The 17094-nt window shown below is 37.1% G+C and overlaps 7 protein-coding genes across 7 annotated transcripts; 4 read left to right on the top strand and 3 right to left on the bottom strand. All coding sequences in view use genetic code 12, as the record gives it.

Moving 5' to 3' along the window:
- Window positions 1-1617: 1617 nt before the first annotated feature.
- On the top strand, window positions 1618-4806 carry BOI2 (Boi2p; the record flags this gene model as incomplete). Its single annotated transcript, XM_067690740.1, has 1 exon — window positions 1618-4806. The coding sequence occupies one exon, from the start codon at window positions 1618-1620 to the stop codon at window positions 4804-4806; it is 3189 nt and encodes a 1062-aa protein (XP_067550220.1).
- A 236-nt stretch (window positions 4807-5042) lies between these two features.
- On the top strand, window positions 5043-7286 carry CDC27 (anaphase promoting complex subunit; the record flags this gene model as incomplete). The annotated part of the gene is made up of 1 exon (XM_067690729.1): window positions 5043-7286. One exon carries the CDS (start codon window positions 5043-5045, stop codon window positions 7284-7286), a length of 2244 nt encoding a protein of 747 aa, XP_067550219.1.
- Window positions 7287-7903: 617 nt separating this feature from the next.
- Window positions 7904-9964, top strand: I9W82_000192 (uncharacterized protein; the record flags this gene model as incomplete). The annotated part of the gene is made up of 1 exon (XM_067690718.1): window positions 7904-9964. The coding sequence occupies one exon, from the start codon at window positions 7904-7906 to the stop codon at window positions 9962-9964; it is 2061 nt and encodes a 686-aa protein (XP_067550218.1).
- A 119-nt stretch (window positions 9965-10083) lies between these two features.
- On the bottom strand, window positions 10084-11124 carry ATP3 (F1F0 ATP synthase subunit gamma; the record flags this gene model as incomplete). The annotated part of the gene is made up of 2 exons (XM_067690707.1): window positions 10084-10936; window positions 11075-11124. 2 exons carry the CDS (start codon window positions 11122-11124, stop codon window positions 10084-10086), a joined length of 903 nt encoding a protein of 300 aa, XP_067550217.1.
- A 555-nt stretch (window positions 11125-11679) lies between these two features.
- Window positions 11680-12053, bottom strand: I9W82_000190 (uncharacterized protein; the record flags this gene model as incomplete). Its single annotated transcript, XM_067690696.1, has 2 exons — window positions 11680-11963; window positions 12050-12053. 2 exons carry the CDS (start codon window positions 12051-12053, stop codon window positions 11680-11682), a joined length of 288 nt encoding a protein of 95 aa, XP_067550216.1.
- A 622-nt stretch (window positions 12054-12675) lies between these two features.
- CWH43 (Cwh43p) lies at window positions 12676-15540 on the top strand (the record flags this gene model as incomplete). The annotated part of the gene is made up of 1 exon (XM_067690684.1): window positions 12676-15540. The coding sequence occupies one exon, from the start codon at window positions 12676-12678 to the stop codon at window positions 15538-15540; it is 2865 nt and encodes a 954-aa protein (XP_067550215.1).
- A 116-nt stretch (window positions 15541-15656) lies between these two features.
- Window positions 15657-17009, bottom strand: FTH2 (Fth2p; the record flags this gene model as incomplete). Its single annotated transcript, XM_067690673.1, has 1 exon — window positions 15657-17009. One exon carries the CDS (start codon window positions 17007-17009, stop codon window positions 15657-15659), a length of 1353 nt encoding a protein of 450 aa, XP_067550214.1.
- Window positions 17010-17094: the final 85 nt, after the last annotated feature.

The following is a 17094-nucleotide window of genomic DNA, read 5'->3' as shown; positions in this document are numbered from 1 at the left end:
AATTTTTGGTAAGTTAAATCAGAAGTGAAGGGTAAAAAGTGTCGTAAATTTACACGACTAGAAAAATCAATGGACGTCACGTGACAATTACTAAAAACCATTTGAAATGAAGAAGATCTCAATCTTACTGTGAAATCATGATGATATACAAAGGGAGAAGGGCCGCCAAGATTAGAGATTGCTTGTCTCGTAAAAGTGTAGTGTTTGGCGACAGCAGTGTCATCCAAAATAGTGGATTATGTTCGTAACCTACACAGTTACTGCCACTTGTAGTTGAAGGTAAAGTAGAACTAGCAGTCCTAACCCGTGAAGGAGCTTGACGGGGTATAGGTCTTGTTAAAGTGTATCACTTTCTTTACAATTACACACACACGTATAAAAAATAGAGTAAAAAAGAGAGAGAAAAGTGGTTAGGTGAAAACAAAGGGATTTTATATTTTCTTTTTTTTTGTGTGAAAACTGAAATCTTTAGCAAAACTGGTTGGTTTGATGATAAGATTGATGTTAGTTTGTTATTGTTGATACTATGCAAAGTGGTTATAAAAGTTTTGATTCCTAAAGAAGAAAAGGTCTAGATTCACCAATATCTCACTCTTACTCTTTACTCTTTACTCTTACTTAACTTTACTTTACCTATAATTTCTTTTTTGTGTTTTGTATTTCTTTTTTCACACTATTGTGTATCCAATGAGATTTGTTTATTTGTGTACGGTTTTTTGGTTATGTATTCTGCCGTATGTATATGATGCTAACCAGTGTTGTATGTAACAGAGTAGAGTACATTGGTACTACTGTAGATGTAGTAAAAAGATAAACCAATTACAGCTGTGTGAAGTAAGAGGATCTTTTAACGCGTTATCTTATGTATACACTTTGTGCGTGCTAATGTATCTCCCCACTAAATTAATTTCGTGTATGTGTGGTATCAAAGGTCGTGTACTTAGTGTAATATTATGAAACACATATTACATTATACTCATGTACACAAAATTGTAACAAGATAAAATGTAATGTCGTATAATATTAATTGCGACACGACACAACTGGGGATATATTATCTTCTTCTTTTACTTCTTCAAAGTCTAAACGTCCAACGTCCATGAATGTAGGTCTCTCTATATTGCTTTAGATGATTGACAGTGTGGCTTATACTTTGTTCAACTCTTGTTATTCTTAATCAGTTAGTATGAATGAATAGTAGTGACACAAATCTGTGTGATAGATTGACGACACGACAACATACATAAATTAATTTTAATTTTAAATTTTAATTTCTTTTTTTTTTTTTTTTGATGAGAGAGAGAGAGTGTGTGTGTGTAAGAGTAGAAAAAACAAAAAAAAAAAAAAAAGAAAAAACTAACAGGAACGAAAGGCGTACTACTTTTTAAAACAACAACATCAACCCACACAGACCAATAGTCTGATACACACCACATCAATCATCACTGTACAACTATCATTCAAAGGATATATATATATACACACAAGATATAAATTACATATTATCATAACCAACAATATAGTCATACCCTTCTTCAAAGTATAAACACACACATACACATACACATACACAATACCCCCATTACATCCTTTAATCTATTAATACATTATCACACCATGGATGGAGCAACATATGTTTGTATAAAACAATTTAATGCCAGATTGGGTGACGAAATTAGTCTTAAAATTGGTGATAAAATACAGGTTTTAGCTGATGACCATGAGTATAACGATGGTTGGTATATGGGTAAAAACTTATTAACTGGTGCTGTTGGACTATATCCCAAATCTTTTACTCAACTATTGGCAAATAACAACAACGATGAAAAGACGTTGTTAAGATCCAAGTCAAGAAGAGTTTTAACACCACCGGGTGGAAAACAAATGAATAACGGCGATCATCAGAATAATGATGGCAATGGTTTCAATGAAGCAAATTCGAATAGTAACAATAGTAGCAACAACAACCACAGTCTCAATTCAAATAATGCACCTAATGTTCCCAGTAAATTAAACCCCAACAATTCCCAGGATAGCCCACCAGTTCCGATAAAGGACTCCTTTGATAAATTATCTTTAAAAGACAGCAAAAGTGGCAACACTAGTGTTGGCGATACTACAGTTAATGAGGAAATCGATAAAGCATTGAAGGAGTTGCAGGGTGATAACAGTCATTATAATGGAAGTTCATACAAGAATCAAAACATTGGTATGAATTACAGCGATTACAAAGCAAAGCAATCAAGTGTAGCCTCTAACAACAACTATAACAAAGCTCATGCTAGAAACCCATCTGAACAGTCCTTTACTGATGACTTGAACCCATTACAAGCACACAATTGGACTCCAAAACAAGTGTCATCATACTTTGCCTTGGTCTTGGGGTTCAATTCTGAAATTGCCGGAAAATTTGCTAAACACAAGATTACAGGAGCAATTTTGTTTGAAATGGATTTGGGACATTTAAAAGAGTTAGAGATTGACTCATTTGGTACTCGTTTTGAAATATACAAAGAAATTGAGAAATTAAAAGAAATGAATCTTCGATCACAAAAGTTGAAACTGCTGCAATCAAGAGTTAATTCAATCAATAGAACCGATACTACTTCATCTACTTTGAATTCCGCACCTACTGAAGACACTACTTTCCCTTCACCTGAACTTGATCTTGATGAAAAGCCTTTGAAATCGAAACAACAGGATAACTTATTTGAGTCCAATAATGATAAGCAGAATGAACTCATGCCTTCTGCTTTACAGGAGGATACTTCAAACTCAACCATCAAACATACAAGAAATAGATCACTTTCAGTGGACAATTTCACTAAGCCAAATATTGAAAGTACATTCACTTCACCTAGGAAAGCTCCTCAACCACCGAGTGTCGGAGATAGCCCACTAAATTCAAGCTACAAATTCGGTTATGGAAGCCAGTCACCATACAGTACTGAAGAAAAACCAAATGGATTATACATCACTCGTACAAATGCTTCAGCACATGCGTTGTCAAGACCTTCTTCTTCAGTTTATGATCAAGCAATACACAGTAGACAACAATCACAAGCGTCTAACAACAATCATCAAAAAAAGCCGTCAGTTTCAAACAGTCACAAACGACATTCTTCACTTTTCTCATTCTTTTCAGGAAATGACGATAGCGACAAGCAGAATAATAGTACCCCAACTCAAGGACAAAACAAATTGTATAGCAAAAACATACAAAGAGATGATAGTGGCTTGTCTAATGAAGAGAAATTGATATCTCCGGCTCAGATTAGACGTGAGAATAGCGCCATGTCTAACTCGCCAAGAAGAAAGTCCCAATTGTTTGATTTGCCCTCTTCTCCTGTTAATATCGATGATGTTGGGTTATCACCAAAGAAACTGAAATCCGTGTCTATGAGAGCCAAATCTCATGATGCTTTGAAGGATGACAACAAACGTATTGCTAGTGATTCACAAGCAAACCTTTCAAATACACGTCCAGGCGCTTCAAGATTAAAGAGTTTACGTACTGCATCCACACAAAACATTCGTAACTTTACTGGATCAAAGAAGCTGAAAACGTCGGCTTTTGTTGAAGGTATTCGAGAAATTACACCGGATGAAGCTATCAAAACAGCTAACTATAGTGGCTATATGTCTAAACGTTCTGGTAATGCTTTTGCTTGGAGATCAAGGTATTTTACGCTACATGGAACTAGGTTGTCTTATTTCACATCACTAAAAGATAAGCGAGAAAAGGGGTTGATCGATATCACTGCTCACAAGGTTATTCCTATCAATAGTGAAGCTGAGGATCTAGATAAAGCAGATAAATATGCAGCAATGATGGCTTCAACTACAATGTCGGGTAATTACTGTTTCAAACTTGTGCCTCCAGCACCAGGTTTCAAAAAGGGACTTACATTCACTCAACCAAAGGTTCATTACTTTGCGGTTGACTCTGAAGAAGAAATGAGGGGTTGGGTGAAAGCTCTCATGACTGCCACTATAGATATCGATGACTCGGTACCGGTAGTTAGTAGTTGCTCAACCCCAACCGTTAGTTTGAGCAAAGCACAAGAAATGTTGGCCAAAACTCGTGAAGAAACCAAATTGAAAGACGAAGAGTTGCGAGCCAAAGGGTATGTTAGAGTGGACGAGGATTTCAACAATGATTCATCGTTTCAATCGTCAATGTTTTCATCCTCAACTTTAGCTCCAGAAAGGATACCACCCAAATTAACGATTGATTCTCCAACTAATCGATATAGCACCAGCACTTTGAGTGCTCCCAAAACACCTAGTATACCTGGCTCCCATAATCTGAATGGATTTGCTTCTCCTTATTTGATGGCATCAGGCTATCTTTCGTCACCTAAATCGGGCCATTTTTCATCCGCAAGTGGAACCCCAGTTACTACAAGCTCAGGTCATTTTGCTGACACGCTTGAACTGAAATCATTGAGACCACCATCGCTTCCACAATCTCCATACGATAGACCAACTAGTGGGTCTTTTAATCCATATGCAAATGGTAGTGAACCAACATCAACAGCGTACTCGACGGCATCCTCAACCAACTCACAAACCAACCACAATACCAATAGCAATGGTTCATCTTCTCCCAATGTAAGTTCATTTAGCCAGAATTCGAAAAAGGAGGATGTTTCAGAGTCCACTATGTCCAATGGTAGCAGTAAACCTCACATCCCCAATCCTTTTGGGAGACAACCTAGTGGAGGCAAAAAGAAAGAAAAGTTGATGGCTTATGGTAGTGATTCGTCGGGTAACCATACATTTGTAATAAAATCGAAGAAGTAAGACAAAGGAGGGAGGTTAATATGAAAATTCATTCAATAGCTTAATATATAGTTCTTTTTTATAATGCATTCTTTTTTACTTGCCAAGTTTAAGATGTAAGGTTAAGTTTTGGGTTTGGTAAAGTGGTGATGATAACAAAGAAAAAGAAAAAAAAAATCGAGAAACAAAAACAAAAACAAAGTGGCATTCACAACCATAAAGGTCACTAATCACCACTTCGTGCAAAGCCTCTCACGATGCAACTAACCGATACAAACACCGACCCAGAACTCCCCAATATCCAATACACGACCCACTACCTCCGATCAATAATCATTCACTCCATAGATACATTCAACTATGCAAATGCAGAATTTGCCAGCGAGCGACTACTAGCGCAAACACCACTCAATTTAGATTCAATCTACTTGTATTGTCTTTCATTATACCATCAATCGAAATTGAAGTCATGTTATCGGAAGTTAGTTGAAGTGAATACGAAGTTGAATTTGAATCATCTTGGATGTAGTTTTTTATTTGGCAAATGTTGCTTGAGATTGGGTAAGGCTAAAGATGGGATATTCCAGTTGTTGAAAGTGAGAAATTTATATAATGGAGAAGATAGTGGGAATGGTCCTGAAAGGATGAGTTTGGAGACTAGATTCGATTATGAAAATGGTCGAAGCATCATGCCTGATGCATCCCTGATTTATCATTTATTAGGCGATTTGTATCATAGTGTTGATGACGTCAAGAATAGTTCTTTGAACTATACACAATGTTTGAAGTTGAATCAGTTTGATTTTGAAGCGTTTCAGAAGTTGTGCAAGATGGGAGTGGACATGAAGGTGAAGACTTTGTACAAGGTACAAAAAGATGGTGGCGTTCATCAACTGGGTAGAGATGATGCTCTACAGCAACAACAGACACAGCAATTCAAAACTCCACAAGCGCTAGGGACTCATGATATACCTGATTTAACGAATCCATTCACTGACAAGAAGGGAGCTGCAACTGCATCCGCAGTAGCTGGTAGTAACCCATTAAAGACTCCAACAATACATGTAGATGACTTCAACTTTTCCACCCCAAGAATCAAAACTGCGACTGTTCCTGATGCGCCATTACGGAAATCTAATTTGAATACGGGATCTCATCATACAAATCATCATGATGTCAGCAACACTACGATTGCTAATAATACGTTTGAGTTTGTCAAACCCACCTCCACAGCTACTACGCATGGAGAAAGCGGAGCAGCGCCGCCAGCAGCAGCTAGCGGTGGAGGCAGAAAACGCGGAAGTCGAGTGTATTCCAAAATCACCTCGCGATTGATTTCACAACCTTCCTCACATTCCACAATCAGTTCGACTGAAACGTCAAGTAGTAAAAAGAATTTAAAGCGAAATAATTCCGTTACTTCAGATGACGGTAACAACAGCAACAATGCTGGTACAGGATCAGCTGCTACAATGACTACAAGTTCATCCATTGCATTCTTGAAGGAGATTGAAAAATGTGAAGCGTATCTTCTTCACTTATATCTGGTTTTTGCCAAGAGCTTTAAACTCTTCTCCAATTATGATTGCTACAAGGCAATCAAGATTTTGGAAACTGATATTAGTCAACAAGACCGAGAAACGCCTTGGGTTTTAAGCAAATTGGGTAAATTACATTATGAAGTGATGAATTACAAACAATCTGAACAATATTTTAAAAAATTGCGTCAATTGGATCGTGCTCGGTGTGAAGATATGGAAGTATATTCCACTCTACTTTGGCACTTGCACAAAAAAGTTGAACTCACCTTTTTGGCTAACGAATTACACGATATTGACCCACAAAGTCCAATTACTTGGTGTGCAATTGGTAATTTGTTTTCCCTTACCCATGAACCAGATGAAGCTATACGATGCCTCAATAAGGCAATTAAACTCGATGATAAATTCACCTATGCTCACACGTTGAAAGGACATGAGTTTTTCGCCAATGATAATTATGAAATGGCTATGGAAAGTTTCCGATTGAGTTTATTATTAGACCCACGCCATTTTAACGCCTTGTATGGAATTGGAATGATTTATATGAACTTGGGAGAATATCAAAAAGCCGACTACCATTTCCGTAAAGCCATTTCCATCAACCCAGTAAATATCATTTTAATTTGTTGTGTTGGTATGGTTTTGGAGAAACTAAACAAAAAAACATTAGCTTTGAAACAATATGAATTGGCATGTAAATTACAACCAACTAATCCATTGCCAATTTTTAAAAAGGCTCAGCTATTATTTAGTTTACAAAATTACCCTTTGGCATTGAAGAATTTTGAAGTTTTGAAAAACTTAGCTCCCAATGAAGCTAGTGTTCATTTTCTTTTGGGACAATTGTATAATTTGCAACAGGATAAGTATTCGGCAATTAGGGAGTTTACTATTGCTTTGAATTTGGATCCAAAGGGTAGTTATTTGATTAAGGAGGTTATGGAGTCGTTGAATGGGTGATGCGAAACTGGGTGAGGCAATGAGTTTATATATGTTTATGTATTGTAAGGAACTGTTAAGAGCGAGCAATCAGTTGTGGAAGTAAAGCTTTTACTGTAAGTCATCTCTCGGGTCTTCGAATAGAACATTGTGCAGCATACTTGCGGTATATGATGCAGGCTTTTTTAAGACCGTGCATGTTAGGCCGTACATAGTTAAGTTTCCTTACATCCTCGAATTAATAAGTGAAAAAGTTTTTCTGTTTTGAGCTTTGCGGACACGTACATTTAGGATTTAGAGTCTGAGTATCCGCAGGTTTACAGATTCATAGAGTACGGTTGTAAAAAGTATCGAAAAAACATCTTGGTTTTATTCCCTAGATGTCGTGTGTATGAGCCGTGCTAGAAGCCGTTTCAAATTGAGACAGAAGAGAAAAATTAAAAAATAAAAAAAACATTAAGATTTCAAGGGTTCACTTATAAACAAAGGAATCATTTTACAACAAATTACCCAAACATACTTCACTCGCTGCATTCCCGTCACCAAACGAACCGATTAAACAGGTGATTATTAGAAAATCTTTTTATGCTATCCGTACCCAACTTACAACGTCATTCACTAATTAAACCAATTTTACAATGAACCTACGCCTTACACTCCTTCTACTATTCACATCAACCACCACCACCCTAGTTCTTGCCCAATTTCTAGATCTCGGTCTCAAACCCAACTACTACCAACTCGGCGACCACGTCGACCTCCTTGTCAACAAAATCGAATCCGATAAAACCCAACTTCCATTCGCGTATTTCTCCCTCCCATTTGTCTGTCCACCCATCAACAATGCCAAACCAGTGCATTTATCCTTGGGAGAGATCTTGCGTGGTGACCGAATTTGGCAAAGTGGGCATGACTTGCAATTTGGCGTTGATCAGCCGTGTTTAAGACTATGCGATTTGCGGGCTACGCAATCGGGTATTCGGCGTGCTTCGAATTTGATCAAGGATGGCTATGTTGTTCATTGGTCGATTGATGATTTGCCTGGAGCTACTACTTTTGAAACGAATAATCATCGGAGAAAGTATTATGCTGCGGGGTTCCCCTTGGGTTTTGTTGATGAGAAGAGTGATGTTAGTTATTTGTATAATCATTTGATGTTGGTGATTCGATATCATCAAGAGGAATCGAATGGGAAATATACAATTGTTGGATTCGAAGTGTATCCGAAAAGTGTCATTAATGAACAGTGTCCAGGGACGAGTAAAGATTATCGGAATTTCCCCTTGGTTTATAAAGTCGACGAACGTGGGGAATTGACTAAAGAGAGAACAACTATACCGTATACGTATTCAGTGTATTGGCGAGAAGATACAGTTATTGATTATGATTCTAGATGGGATTTGTATTATGAAAATGAATCGGGAGAAAGTCAACTGAAGATCCATTGGATTTCATTTGTCAATTCGACAGTGTTGATCTTTTTGGCGTCGTTGATTGTTATGGTTGTCATGATTCAAGTCTTGAAGAAGGATATACGACAACAATCGCCAAGTTTGCCCGTTGTGGAGGGGGATGTTGTGGGTACTACTGGCTCAACAGCAACCTCAACAGGTACCACTGGTGGATGGAAGAACTTGGCTAATGAAGTCAATGCTACCCCGAAAGCTGAATTATTGTTAACTACATTGGTACTGGGCGGCGTACAGACACTAATTGCAATAGTTGGAGTCATTGCTATAACAAGTTTAAATTCAATTAAAACAAAACACTATTTTTTCAATAATCACCAGGGGGCATTAATTTCATTCGCAATTTTTTGTTTCATGGGATCAGGTTTAGTCTCATCATCATTGGGAATTGTCTTGCATAAGGTGTTCCGAAGTGAAACTGGTATACATTATGATATATGGCAAACTTTAATCCTCTCATTTATGTTTAGTGCCGTGTTGCCTGCTTTCTTATTCATTTTGATGTTTATTTTAAATTTCTTTGTGTGGGCTCAAGATTCATCTACGGCGTTGCCTTTTGGAACTATTGTGGTGTTTGTGTTGTTGTTTATATTGATCCAGTGTCCGTTGGGTATAATTGGGGGTGTTTATGGTAACAAGTACAAGTTTGGGCCTAAGAGCTGCTTATCAACAAGCGGTGGTGAGACAGCAGAGGACAAACAAAGAGAGAAGAACAATATGAGAAATGGCTCATTTAAGTTCCCAAGGAGTCTTAAATCCCTATACAAACAGATTGCTCCTGTATCCTACTTGAAAAACGCATTCATATACGGCTTGATTCCATTTGGAATAGTTTACGTTGAACTATTATTCGTATTTAATTCCGTTTGGTTAGAAAAGACGACATTTTACTACATGTATGGATTCCTATTCATCACCACATTGATGCTATTTATAATCATAATTGAATTAACAATTGTTCTGGTTTATGTATCATTGGTGTACTACAATGATGCAAATTGGACTTGGCTATCTTTTAAAGTGGGATCCAGTATTGGGTGGTATATCTATGCCTATTCCATTTACTACTTCGTTATTGTGTTGAATATTGATGATTTTGTTAGTTCGTTGTTGTATTTTAGTTATATGGGATTGGCTTGTTTTATTATTGGTATTGCTTGTGGTGCTGTTGGAGTAATAACGGGGTTGATATTTGTAAAGAAGATTTATAGTGCAGTTAAACTAGAATAGAGAGTTGGACAATAAAGTTATAGAAACTAAAGAAAGAATAGGGCTTACAATATAAAAGGTGTTAATGTAGATACGTTTTCCTTTTTCTTGCTGAATATATATAGTTCTCCCTATGTTCTCTATTCCAAAGATGAAGCACCAGTGATAATATCAACCAATTCATTAGTAATAACAGCTTGTCTAGTTCTGTTATACAAGATAGAGTAACTGTTGATCATATCACCAGCATTCTTTGATGCGTTATCCATAGCATTTCTTCTAGCAGAAATTTCAGAAGCATAACCTTCAGCCATGGCAGCCAACAAGTTATTAGCCAATGAGAATTCAGCCAAGCTCTTAACTGGATCTTCACCTTCAAACTCATATTTGTTGACACCTGGGGCACTTTCAATAATGTCAGCAGAGTAAACAGCAAAAGTAGATGGTTCAAAAGAAACACCAGAAACAAACTTGTTGTAAAGAATTTCAACATTTTCATATTGACCCAATTTGGCAATTTCATCAGCAATTAAAGCAACTTCAGTAAAGTTTGGTGCTTCTTTACCAATACCATTGAAAGCCAATTTCAATTTATCAGCATGAGTTCTTGATAATTGAACTTTAACTTTATCACCAACGGCAACAATGTCAACATTACCATTCAATTCTTCGGATCTCTTTCTGGCAGCTTTTGACAATTGAGAGTGAATAGATCCACACAATCCTTTATCAGAAGAAACAACAATCAATAAAGTATTTTGTGGTGTAGATGAAGCAGCAGCACCTTCTTCTTGTTGAAACTTGACAGCATCTTTTGGATCAGCGTTTTCATTGAAATCCTTTTCACTTTCGTTAAAGACACGAGATGATTGCATAGCTCTTTGAGCCTTGTTCAATCTGGTTGAAGCAACAATCTTCATGGTGTTGGTAATCTTTTCAATGTTTTTAATTGATTTAAGACGGTTTTCAATTTCACGTAATGTAGCATAGTTTCTGTAAAATTTGGTTAGTATCTAGTGATTCAATTGAGGCAGGGTGCTAAGACTGAATGCTTTTTTCAAGAATCCTCTTCCCCTTAGATCAACAAAATAAATTGCACAGTCTTCTGCCATGATTCATTATTAAACATACCTTACACGTGGAGCTGCACGGACAGCTTGATTGACACCTAAACGAAACATTCTGTGCTGTATTAAATGTGAAGTTGAATCTGGTAATGTAGAAAGCTTTTATACGTTGAACTTTGACTTTTGAATTTTTTTATTTTTCTCTCTCTCTCTCAGTCCCAACCAACCAAACAGGAAAAAATATGGATGCTACCATTTCTCTTTACTATTTGAAGAAAGTTCGTTGTTGTTTTTCGGACAAAAAAAAGTTTTTTTTATTGATCTTATTGGGTAAAATAACACACAAATTGAACTCAATTACACGACCTCATAAATCAAATAACAAACCTCATAAATCAGGAAGGATAGCTACAATCTACAATCTACAATAAACAGAGATATCAAGAAATCAGACTAACTCTTTCATTACTAGTCAGAGTAATTCTCAGTGAAGGAGTTGTAACACTGTCATATCAATTGAAGCTCTATATCACAGTTGTATGAAACTCCACAACTCCCCTAAGATACACACCCTCTTATCAGTACACCACTGACCTTACTCAATTCTCTTTAAATAACATTGCATTGAATTCCTAATCTATCCAGTTAGAAAACGTAGTAAAACAAAATCTATTTCGATGGATCATTCTTTTGATAACCTTGATAACCTTGTATTGGGTAAGTTTCTAGCATCTTCAAGTATTTCAAAATCAAACTCTTGCAATTTCTACCTGCATCTTCTTGATGATATTGTCTGCATTTCCTTACTGCTTCATGTGTTACCCTCAATTCATATACTCTTATCCATTGTTCTCTCAACATTGATTTTCTTGCTGCTTCAACTTGTGACAAGTCATTGTAACTTATATCATCGAATGAGACAAGTTCAGGCCTCGTGTGGTTATCATAACTGTCTAATTTTCCTGTAGAAGTATATATTGTTAGTAAAATGATTCCACTAAAACTTTGAAAGTTTCCTTTGCTTGGTGTTTAGACATACCCATATTATGCTATTAGTTTATGTTATACGTTACAATGAAGAATATTTATGCCAAAATAGATAACAGATAGGAATTATATGCTATTGTCTCTGTCGTTTTTCCTAGTGATGATATGGTTTGGTGTACCTGTATCTAATTTTTTTTCTCTGTTTGGTAGTAGTAGTTAGTAGTAGTAGTAATACTGAAATGATGAAATTTGACTGGACCAATTTTCAGTACAAAAGTACACGACTTCTCCTTAAATTTTTCACTCCATGAGGAGCTACCCAATAGACTATAATACGCGTTTACAATACTATTACAAATAGCAGAGTGAAAAGAATCAATATATACATATATGTATATATACAATCAGAAGATTCATTTTAAACCACTTTCCAGTCGTACCTCCTTTAAACTTAAACTATATTGTGGTTGTGGCTATGTACATTGAATGCTTGTGCTCTGTGTTTTCTTTTTTAATGCGGCGAAAGATTTTTGGAATTTTTCTCATGTGTCAAATATCTACAGTGACATTCTTTTTTTAGAAACTTTGCCGAGGTATATTTCCACTTTCAACATTCAGTGGGCTTTCAAGGCGACTGGCTCATAATATCACTAAAAAAACTCTTGCGGTTGTTCAATAATGACAGAGAAATCAAGTAGTCAAGTGACTGCCCCAGTCAACAGTCTCACCAGTCAAATTTCATTCAATGCAAAATACATTGCCTATGCTCACACATTCTTTGCAGCTCTGTCATTCCTTGCTGCAATGGCAGTAGGATGTTACTTACATTACTACAAAATTGTCGAAAATGCATCATTTGGTTACCCTGATGAATGGTTCCCCAGTGTTTCAGCAACTATTGGGGATCGGTATCCCGAGAGATCAGTGTTTCAAATCGTCATTGCAATGACAGCAGGACCAAGATTTTTGCTATTAGCATTCAACTTTCTCAGTCTATACAGAGCTAACTCATCGTTGCCTTATATTGCTCTATTCTCAGGGCTTTTGAGAACCATAACTGCCGGTGGTTGGATGTACATTACATCTACCGATGATCATGATGCCCATGATGTATTTATGATATCTTATATTGTGTTGACTATACCATGGGATATGTGTACCACTTTGTTATCACCAAAGGGATCTTTCCAAAGAAAAGCTAGATTTTATACCGGTGTCAGTTTCTTTGGTACATTAGTTCCCTTGATTTATTGGTTTATTCAACATAAAGTGCATGTCAGACCTGGTGCTTATTCTGTATATGCTTACTTTGAATGGTCATTGATTGCATTGGATATTCTTTTTGATGCATGGTCAGCTGTAGACTACGCTGATATTGAAGTTAGTATCTCAGGTGAAGGATTGAAATTGGTTACGGGGCAAAAAAAAAAGTCCATTCAAGTGACCCCTACAAAATCTGCTGAGCAAGAGCCAAGGGATGAATTTTCCAACCTTGAAGTGATTGTCAACTTGATCAATTCATACATGTATTGGACCGTTTTGACTTCCTTGTTCTTGTGTGTTTGGTATTTCCCATTGTGGTATATGGGTATCTCGGGATACGAAGCTGTTGTCTTGGCAATATTCTTGTCTCCGATTGTGTTGTTACCACGATGCTTGAGAGTTTATCTTGCTCAACATCCTCAATTAACAAGATCATTGACAGTTATATGTGGAATTGGCGCATACAAATTCGAAGACCCAGAACAAAAGTTGTTGTCTATAACAGCTGGAACTGTGTTTGGTATTATATCCACAGTGAATGAATATTGGGCATTATCTAGCCAACCAAGAAAGTTGAACTCTTTTATTGCAACTTTCATCTTGGGTCTTTTAACAACTTCAACCTTCAAGTTTTTGTTTTACTCAAATAATCCTATATGGCCAATCATGCACAAGGAAAATGGTGGATATAATCCATTGGGAATATTCATTGGATTGGTTGGAGCATTTTTCACACCTGCATTGAACAAAGTTGATTTGGGAAACCTCAAAACTGAAAAAGTTGGCGGATCGCTTCTATTAGGTGCAATTGGATTCGGTGGATATTATTTTGCATTGCAGGCATTATTGTCAGACTCTGGTACTTTAACTCTTTGGACCTGGGAAGGGTTCCCAATTAGAGGACCAACTATGGTGACTGGTGCATTCCCACACATTTTGACTTTTGCTATTGCACTTATCGTTACTTTGAAGGTCCATTCAAATGTGTTTAGCAGTTGGGGTTACAATCTCCTCGTTGGAGGTGGAAGTGCCCTTGCTGTTTACTTTTTAAAACATTGGCCAGGGTTTATCGGTACTTTGGTTTTTGTCTTCTACATTGTCTCTATTGGGCCATTGATTTTCCACTCAATTACTGGTTACAACCCGGCTGGTGTTTTCTTCCTTGGTTATTTCCTCAATGTTTTGATTTCATTAGCTAGTGTTTGGATTGTGGCGTATGCATTTGTACCAGGTGGACCATTATTGAGGGAGAGAACCGACATTGTCTTAGGTACCGCCGTGGTGCTGATTTTTATTGGAATCGCCAACTACAAATTAAGAAAGAGTGAGATTTCCAAAATCAGTTTCCATAGCAGCAAAACTGTCAAGCAAATCTCAACGATAATAACTATACTTTTGGCATTGGCATTGTCAACCTCAATCAAGAGATGGCCAACTGGGTTGGGTAAACCATATCACCCAGAGACTGAAACATTCACTGCGGGAATTTGGTGTGTCCATTTTGGATTAGATAATGATATGTGGTCATCAGAAACTAGAATGAGAGATCTTATAAAGGATGCAGAATTGGACATTGTTGGACTTTTGGAGACCGACACGCAGAGATTAATTGGTGGAAATCGAGACTTTACTCAAAAGATTGCTGAAGATTTGGGAATGTATGTTGATTATGGACCAGGCCCAAATAAGCATACTTGGGGAGCTGCATTATTATCGAAATTCCCCATTATTCAATCCACGCATCATCTTTTGCCTTCCCCAGTAGGTGAATTGGCACCTGCCATCCATGCGACATTGGATATTTATGGCAATTTAGTTGATGTTGTTGTTTTCCATTCTGGTCAAGAAGAAGATGTTGAAGACCGTAGGTTACAAAGTTTGGGCGTTGAGGAAATCATGGCCAAATCTGAGCGTCCATTGGTCTTGTTGAGTTATTTGGTTACAGATCCATTAGTTGGAAATTACAACACCTATGTTTCGGAAAAATCAAGAATGCATGATATTGATTCAACTGATTGGGATCGTTGGTGTGAATATATACTTTTCCGAGACTTGAGGAAAATTGCATATGCAAGAATCTCGAGGTCTACAATTACTGATACTGAGTTGCAAATTGCTAAATTCGGATTTGGCGGATTTGACAATCATGATTATCACTTCATTGATGAGGAGTCGGTGGATGAGAATTTACGAATGCCACAACTTTTCAGAGGTGATGGTGTTAGAGGACATCGGTACCATGTCTTTGATGAACCTAGGTATTTTGCACCGGGGTTATAGAGGAGATGATAAATGACGTTTTTGCGTAAATCATTTGTATTATAAAGTACTTTTTTTTTTTTATAATCATTAATGCATAAAGTAAATCTATATAAACACAGAGCAAAATGGAATGCCTATTCCAATAAACCCTGCTGCTCTGCTTCAACCACACCTGCCTCTTGTTGTGATTGTTCTATAGTGTGCAAGCTTTGACTATTCCTAAGCTCGTATAATCTAATCTTTTTTCTAATCCGTTTCAACTGCCACTTGATTGGAATCAAGGGCAACACACCTTCTCTTTCTTCGTACAACTTGACTCTTAACCATATAATAACAAATATCCAATAAGCCATATACGTGCCCACGCTGCCATACGTTGCAGAATTTGTCCATCCAAAAATAGCATTAAGCACCATCCATCCACCATCAGTTAGACCATTGCAGCAATTGACATGCCACACACTCTTGGCGATATCATACGATCCAGGTCCACTACCAGTTTCACTAACGTCCAATCCACCACATTTACGAACAAATGATTCTAATTCGAGAAACCAGACACCACGACTCATTAACCCGGCACTAACAATGTATAGAAAACATGTGGATGTGATTAGGAAATATTGTAGAGACATTTTGTTTCCTCCTTTGTATAAGGTGTAACCAACCAATGCACCAAGTGCAAGTCCACCTGCAATTGATGATGGGAATGAAGATGGAGGTGAACTTACACCAATACCACCAACGAAAACAACAGCCTCTAACCCTTCTCTTAATGTTGTGACTAATGGCAAGATGGCCAAAAAGTATTTTTTACCAAACTTTTGTCTTTTGCTTCGAGTAGGTAATCTCTTGGACGTAGCAGATGATCCATTTGATGCTGTCAAAGGTGCACTTTCTGATTCTGAACTTGATCTGGTGCCACCATAGCTATTTATTCCATCACCACCATCGTCTCCATCAAACTCATCAGGAGTAACATCACCATCACCTAATTTTGCAATCTCCTCTTCCCCATCTTCTTCGTCTCCTTCCTGGTTATAAGCATCACCCAATTTGATCCACCACTTCAACTTCATAACTTTATTGATACGTAGTAACCCAATACCCATGACAGTGATTATAATACTCGATAAGATCGAAAACACACCTTCCCAAACCCGTTCAGTATACGACCAATAATCTTTGCCAATAAAGTAAAATGCCAAAATGAATACAAGTCCAATTATAAAACAAATGACAAGTCCCAAGATTGCACCTACCCATACTTGAATCTTCAACTTCCTTTGAACTTGTTGTAAATGGGTGCTGCTAGCGTGACTGTGCGCTGAACTTGATGCTGGTGGTGGTGTTGTCCCCACATCGGACTTGTGAGACCGCTGATTTATAAATGAAAGTAATACCGAGATGATGATTGCAGATTCCAAGGTTTCCCTTAGGATAATGAAGAAGATCTGTATTGAGAAGTAATCCTCAATCGCAGACATCTTGAATATAGACTGAGTTGTGTTTGTATGAAGTATAAGTCTTTTATTAAAAAAAAGTTGAATGATTTTCTGATGATGATCCGAT

The sequence above is a fragment of the Candida metapsilosis genome (genome assembly GCF_017655625.1).
Source record: "Candida metapsilosis strain BP57 chromosome Unknown scaffold1, whole genome shotgun sequence".
Classification (NCBI taxonomy): Eukaryota; Fungi; Ascomycota; class Pichiomycetes; order Serinales; family Debaryomycetaceae; genus Lodderomyces; species Lodderomyces metapsilosis.
This window is presented reverse-complemented; position numbering and strand designations above follow the sequence as displayed.